The sequence below is a fragment of the Eutrema salsugineum genome, unplaced genomic scaffold (genome assembly GCF_000478725.1).
Source record: "Eutrema salsugineum unplaced genomic scaffold, Eutsalg1_0 scaffold_12, whole genome shotgun sequence".
NCBI classification, from domain to species: Eukaryota; Viridiplantae; Streptophyta; class Magnoliopsida; order Brassicales; family Brassicaceae; genus Eutrema; species Eutrema salsugineum.
Genome location: NW_006256895.1, coordinates 4,033,631 through 4,041,494, shown reverse-complemented (window position 1 = coordinate 4,041,494; position 7,864 = coordinate 4,033,631). Strand labels below are relative to the sequence as shown.

Sequence of the window (7,864 nt, the reverse complement as noted above, 5' to 3'; positions counted from 1 at the left end):
TTACCCAGTTGGGTTTAAAGGGATTTTTCAAAGGGAATTTTGTGTGTCTTTGCTTATGAATCGATAGATTTAGGATTTATAATCTTCTAGATGTTCTTCGTTTGCCTTTGATTTTACTGCGTGATTCTTTGCTGGCCACTTAGAAGCCGATCTGATATGATATGTTTTGAAAGCTTTCATTGATTGTCTGAACTAGGGTGAAACGAGCAATGATTTTATAGGAGTGGAAACCTACCTGTATTTGAGTTGTGAATGTTGATGAGTCTTGTTCTGCTATTGCATCTTCTCCCTTCCAGGATCATAGTGGAAACCTACTGATCAAGATTGCGAGAGATAGTTGTTTAGTGCTGCGAAAGTAGGCTATTCATACTTCCGTGCCTCGAGTTCTAGAACATACGTAGTTGATTACCTTTATCACTTGCTAAAAATCGACATAGCTTAGTCCATGAATCCCTGCGATACCCTTGAGCCCCAACATTTGTTTTCATCGTTTACAACCTTTGCTTCTTATTCCATTTTTCCTGATTTCAATTCGCCTTTGATTTATTCGCTTATTACTTGCTTTCATTTGCTTTCGTTTTTAATTGCTTTTACTTGTTTAGCTTTCTAGTTTAGACTTAGTGACAACCAAAACCCAAAACCAAAACCCAAATTGTTTAGTTCTAATCTGATTTAAGCATTATCGTGAATTCGTACTGAAACAACCAAGTCTCTGTGGATCGATACCCTAAGTACTACAGCGCACATCTGTGCACTTGCAGACATTTATGGGTTATAAATTTAAAATCTGAAGCTTAGTAAAACCGACCAACCCCGTTTACAATCGCATCAATTAACAAATGATTAAAGACTATCAAAGCAAGTAAGACAGATATTGATGATGAATATATGATGATAAAGACTATAGCTCTAAACATGATAGTTGGTTAGGGTGCATCAGGGTCTAACTAAGGAGCTAATGACAATGATGATGAATGATCCAATCAGCTTAGGATTCCAAACAAGTCTTAACCTTCTCAAGCATTAAAACACTAAACCAAACATTGCTTATACATAATCATCATTAGAGACACAATGAAAGGAATGCATTAGAAATCAATCCTAATATGTCATATATTCTCTAAACAAACATTCTCATGTGGATCAAGCAATAGACTCTTGACTTAGCTGGTTCAGGCATTTCATTAAACACCTTGTGGGTGTAGAAATGAATAAAATCTGGGTTTAAGTGATTATCAGAAACCCAGTATTAAGATTAGCTAAGCAAGAAGAAGATACAGAAATCTAGCCTAAGGAATCTTAATCAAACCCCTAAGCACCCTAACCTACATATCTAGAACCCTAATGAGGTGACTACTCACTAATCATATTTAACTCTCTATTTCTGTTGCAAAAAGAGAAGTTAAACATGATTAGTTGATGAAGAAATGTAGAAGATGTAATGATAGTGATGGATTAATGTTAAAATTCTTTAAAACTCTCTTGGATTAAGATCAAAGGGAGATATCTCTCTCAAAGGATTCTTAGCACAAAAGAGGTAAAAAAAGTCTAAAGGATCAAGGATCATTCTGGTGGAAAAACCCCAAAACATATTTATACTAAGTCTCATGGTCCAGGGTCAACCCGGGACAAACCAGGTGTTGACCCGGAAAGAAAATACCAAAACCGTCTGGCAACTTGGCACCAGGTACCATTTGGCCGGCGTTATGGCCGGTGCAGAACATGTGTCTGAAGGTGCAGCTGACTCCGTGATGTGTTTGGCTGAGGTTCTGTCTGGAGTGAAGGAGCATGCAAAAACAGTGGAGAATGCACCGGGCATCATTTTGCCGGTGTTGAGTCTGGGGTGAAGAATGACGGATCTGACTCCGGGGTACACATCCTCATGAAGCTTCCTGGAGTGGAGAAGGGTCTTGAACCGCTGGAGATTGCACCGGGATGCCTTTGGCTGATTTTCATCCTAGTGCGAAAAACGTTGAGGTTTGCACGGGGCTTCACATAAAGATAAACCTACTCGGAGTGGATCTGAAATGGAATGATTTAAGATTTGGCTTACTCCAACCACTAATACCTTGGTATACTCCTAAGTGTTATGTCTGAACAAAGAAATCTCCAGAAAGTTGCATACTCCAGCCATCATTCTCCCGGTGCTCATCTCATTGTATTGGACCAGTCTTCACTCTGAGCTGCATAATTTTCCAGCTCCAAGAGAAAGGTGACTCAATCAGCTCCATCTTTGGTGAAGAGTCTATCTGCATTCGGTAACTCTACAAATTTGGTGAAGACACCGGAGGTTGAATCGAAGTGTAAAGCCTTTGTCTCAGGCAATCTGTCAAACGTCTCACCAGGTGGAGATACTTGTTTGAGCACATACACCAATATAAGGGCTTTCTCATCCGGTCTAAGCTCCATCAGGTTCCCAAATGCCTCCAAATTACCTAAGAAATACTCCAAATATGCAAGACTCTTTGGGACCTAAAGCATTTCCTAAAAAAACTAAAACAAAGATAAAACTCAAAGAAAAATACCTATATGTATGCATGAGAGTCAATACTTGGACTAAAAATGCATGCTAAACATGTAAAAATATGAATATATCAGCTACCAACATACACCCCCGCTCTAGCTTGAGATTCATCATCCTCATAAGCATCTGTACCACAAAAGGTTATTTGAGGAGGTTTGATGGGGTAGAAAAAGCTTATCATTTACATTCTTGAGCATCACTCTCATGTGTGAAAGTCTACTCTTGCACCAGCAGTGTTAGGAAATGGTGTTCCAAGTATGAGAGGAAGCTTGTTGGACTGTTCCATCTACACTACCATGAAGTTTGTTGGTACAAGGCATTATCCAATCTTTAGAGTGTAATTCTCAAGAACTCCAAGTGGTTCCTTTGAAGATGCAACTCCAAATATGATATCTAAACTCTTCACCATCGCACAAGAGATCACATTCACACTAGCTCTAGAATCAAAAAGAGCATCATCAATCTCCAATTATCAAAGAATTCAAGATATGGAGAATCTACCTGGGTTCCCAAGCGTGGGAATAGACTTAGGCTCAACCCTTGCTGTGCTTGGTAAACCATAGATCACCACCAACTCTTCTTCTTTCTCTTTTTTTCTCAAGAACAGCCTTGATGAACCTTAGATGCCCAGGGATTTGGAACAAGTTCTTCACATGAGAACTTTAATGTTTATTATGAAATGGTCTTTTTAATAGCTCTGTTTATTTTGAACATTTTTTTTGCACTATGATCAGCTGATATAACTTGATCTTGCAAGTATATTGATTTAACAGTATAAAAAATCAAAGTTATGCAAATGTTAATTAATAAAATCCAATTATGATTTGAATATTATGTTTTAAACTTAAACAAATTTTGAAGATCATCAGTCTGTGCTGGGTGCGGACAAACCACTTAGTGGCCTATCAAACACAGCGATATTAGTTGAGATATAGCCGAAATGGAAACGAAAGTACAAAACGACAAATAATTAACCATAGTTGAGATATGGTCTATCAACCTTATAGAATAATATCATCGGCTATGTGTTTTGTTTTCGAAGTCCGGCGATGGGTTTAATTCCAAATTTCGAAGAGCCCATCTCTATCTGTAAACGGTTTGATAATTTGGTATTTATAATTGATGCATTTTTTAAAAAAAAAAATTTGAACCATTTGAACCAATTTTTAATAATTTTTTATAACTTAAATTAAACCAACATAACCATTTTTAAGGAGAAGCAAAAGATAATTAGAATCTTATAATTAAACGAGAAAGGTTAGAGCTAAAATTTTAATTTGATTGTACTATATATTGATGATGAATGAATCAGACGTTAAAAAAATTAAAAATGAACTTTACTTGGACGCTGAAATTAATATTCTTCGCCGTTATTGTTCTTTAAGCTAAAGCATATTCCCAAAACAACAGAGATAGAAAAACAAAAAGCTTAACGCTTTCCCTATGTTCGTCGTCTTTTCTGATTCGGGTTTCCCTCAATTTCACTCTTACGTCGCGTGCAATCTTTTAAACGTGAATTTAATTTGGCGTTTGGTGTTTATATGATAATGATGTTAATCGCGTCTTATATTTCTCTAATTTCGAATTATTAACGATCACGAAATTTGGCTTATTTTGCTTCATTACGGGTGACCATTAAATTAGGGATTTTTCGTGATTCTTTTGTTAATTCGGCTTTTGAATATATCTTTGCATTGGCGTAACTTTGATTCTTGAGGGTTTATCATCGATTGTTTGGATCTTTCGTGATTATGTTTTTTTTTTTTTTCAGAAAAATTGATTATGGTTATAATTTTGTTTTTCTTTGATTTTTCTTGCAGAACCTTTGGAACAATTATCTCTGGTTTCTTCAAAGCTATGGATTCTAATGGTGGAAACGTATTGCCAACGAGGAGTTTTTTAGCAAATGGGTTGTTTTCCCAATTACATATACCCGGACGCTTCGCCTTCGAAGCATTTAGTTGCATCTCCAAGTTTACAGGAGCTTTGCTTTGTTGGTTTTCAAATGGGAACAATTTGCAAAAAAGGGAGATAACTAACTATCAATGCAGCTTAAGCTGTGATGATTCTTCGAAGCGTATCAACAGTTATCCAACCTTCTCTGTTTTCCGTTTCCACTATGGATCAAAAGAAATAACCCCTGGCTTCTTTGGAAACATTTCTAAATCCACTATTTTGCATTTCGTTAATGAAGCTGAGAGGCTACATTCGTATTCTGTACTCTCTTTGGCTGTTTCGTTGATACCATTTTTACATAATATGTAAGTTTTATCAGAGTTGTTTACTTGATAACTCTCTTTTGGGGGCACTTTCTGATTGTGACTTTTATTAGGACGATGAATGGACTTGCTCTGCCACTAGGAAGTAATGATGTTAAACTACCGGAGAACATTGAACATAGGACTTATCAGGTTGGTCGTGAGGAATATAGTGCTTTGACTTTTCAAAAATTGGACTGGAAAAGACAAACAGTTGAGCCTCGAACCGGGATTGAATTCCCAATGTTGTTGAAGAAAAATGCTTCTGGACTTACTTCTGAGGTTACTAGAGCTTTTCCTTCTCCAATTTTCTTTCCTTTGTCATCACATCTTATGTTAGAGTCAACAAAGAAGAGATTTCACGATCTACAAATGGATTTATCTCAATTTAAGGTGCTTGTTGCAACTGGATCTCGGACAATGCAAATTATCAGAATCAAATCTCTAAAAGTATATGCATTTGGTTTTTGTAAGTGCATTCGTGCTTTGTATCCTGTCTTTATAGAATCCTCTGTCATCTTTTGCTTCTAACTGGAAATTTTGTGCATTAGATGTTCATCCTTCCTCGGTCTGCCAGAAGCTTGGCCCAAAGTATGCCTCTATTCCAGCGAGCAAACTCGACAAATGCGATGACTTATACAAAGACCTTCTTAGGTATTTTTGAATTTGCTCATTGTAGTACGTCTTTGACAGATGTGTACACTTCTATTGGTTTGAATCCCGATCTGGCCTAGTTGGTGTACCTTTGAGTGTCTAATTAGACATTTCTTCTGAAACCCTTTTATCTGAGTTTTTCAGGGAGGATATCGTCATGAGTGTGAGGCTTGTGGTTAACTACAGTGGCTTGAAGATTAATACTGTGAGAGAGTAAGTGTGATGAGATTTTCAAGGAGGATATTGTTTTGTTGTAAAGTATGTTTACTTGCCATTTGATGATCTGTTGCAGCCTCATTCATGTGCTTTATACTGATAGATGGGAAAAAATAATCTACTGCCTTGTTTGTCTATTTTGCCTTGTTTGTCTATTTTCAGTGCTTTTGAGAAATCTCTCCGTGCTCGTTTGGTTAAGGTAAATGATACATCGAAACACTGAAAAAATCACACTTTGCCATATTATAAGCTTCTGCATTTTCTTATTTCAGGCAAATCCAAAAACTAATTTCCATTGCTTGAATGATTTTGGTTCATTCTTCACACAAGACATTCCAATACCCGCGGTACTCATTGGCAAAGGCAGAAACTCAATATTTACATATAAACACACATAGAGGCGTACGACCTCATTTTATTGTCTCATTGCAGGGAACAGTAATAGACTTTCGACGAACAGCTGATGGACAACTAATCACAGAGAGTGAGTAATTACTACATTAGGGGAAAATCTGATTTGCTACATTATTTTGAATTTTGTATACAAATGAAGCTTCCTTCTCTTCTCACCTGAATATGTAAAAACATTTGCAGTTGGCGGTAATCTGATTGGAGCTGTCCGTAGCAAGGATCTTTGCCGTTAGTTCTTCTTTCTTATCGTTTTTTTTTTCATGTTTTTGTTTTTGCACCTACAGTGCCTACAAAAGCCCAAGGGCTGAGATATGCGAACGTTGCAGGGGCGTTTTTTGATATGTACATTGGAGATGTTCCGGTTTCTGAACAGACCAAGAAAGAGATTGGTAGGAACGTGGTGGGAATGATAAAGAGGTGCTGACAATCAATTTAGACGTCCAATGGCTTCTGAGTTTTAGAAGAAGGCAATCGGGTATGATAAAGAGGTGCTGAATCTTAATGTCTAGCTCGTGGATGAACACGGAATACTAAATTCTTAGTAAGCAGCTTGGCACAAGTTATATTAGATTGTCTTGATTTGTTGTATGAAAGTATGTTCCTTATTGTATCCTTGGTGAAGGAAAAGAAAATGATCATCTTTTAATACCTGGAGCTGTGGAGTAAATAAGGATCCGTTTTAAGTGTTTTAGGTTCAGCTGCCTCGTAATCATTGGAGTCAAAACTAAATGACGATCCATAACATGCGCCGACATATGTCGGTCGATGTTGCCCTTGGTTGTGCTGCGGGAAAATGGGAGAGGGATGTGAGAAACCCTAATCTCGCAAATATAACATCACAAAATAACAAATTTATTAAATATTTATTAATAGCAAAATCTTTTTATTAAAAATAAATAAATCGAGAATTTGAAAAATCTTAAATATTTGAGAAAAACTAAAGAAATATAATTAAAATTCTTATTAAAAATAATCACAGAAATATGAATATGACTCTTAGACATAACACCACAATGACCGCCACAAATACTACTCTTTAGTCTCACCTGAAAAAAAAAGAGAGAGGTGAATATTCGAAGAAAAATACTCAGTGAGGATGTGCTCTTGGAACACACAAGATTTTTTGACATATTATTTGAAATAGCAATAAAGTGTATACATAATATAGGCATCAAACTCAATCAATAATCAACATAGAATAACTAATATAATCATGTATTATATATGATCCTAATATTTCTAAATAAATACAATCATGCAATCATTCAATACAATCAACCTAAATAATCTACTTTACATTCCCAAAAGTCGCAACCGCTTGGTATTCACTTTATGCCACAACTCATAAATGAGTTTAACGATTAATGCCTCCGCCCAATCACAGGACTCGACATTTAATCTCTGTCCACAGCCCTCAACAGGGTTTGACAATGGCTTGTTAGTCATTTCTCGATCACTACATCTTCACAATATTCAGTCTCTCACTGTAGGCCGTCAAATAATTTATCGATCACTACAACTTCACATCTCATTTTTTCATTGTAAGCCGTCAAACATTATTGTAACCAAATAAATACTATTTCAATTAACGACTAACTAACTTACAATCCTATTATCATATTCCAATACTTTTTATTATGAACTAGGGTTGGCCCCGGGCTATGCCCGGTTTTTTTCATTGATTTGTTTTTAAACTTGTTATGTTACAATTTGTATTTTGACTATATACAGCACATACACAATGTGTTCATACTTCATATTTTAGAAATGTATATCATTAGTAAAATCATTTCTGTTTTTT

General features: G+C 36.1%; 1 protein-coding gene across 1 annotated transcript; it reads left to right on the top strand.

Moving 5' to 3' along the window:
- The first annotated feature begins 3,896 nt into the window (after positions 1-3,896).
- LOC18025471 (fatty-acid-binding protein 2) lies at positions 3,897-6,730 on the top strand. The gene is made up of 11 exons (XM_024160271.1): positions 3,897-4,036; positions 4,345-4,785; positions 4,857-5,064; positions 5,176-5,251; positions 5,334-5,436; positions 5,581-5,649; positions 5,815-5,851; positions 5,925-5,999; positions 6,085-6,136; positions 6,247-6,291; positions 6,390-6,730. Exons 2-11 carry the CDS (start codon positions 4,382-4,384, stop codon positions 6,485-6,487), a joined length of 1,167 nt encoding a protein of 388 aa, XP_024016039.1. The 5' UTR covers positions 3,897-4,036; positions 4,345-4,381; the 3' UTR covers positions 6,488-6,730.
- The last annotated feature ends 1,134 nt before the right edge of the window (positions 6,731-7,864 follow it).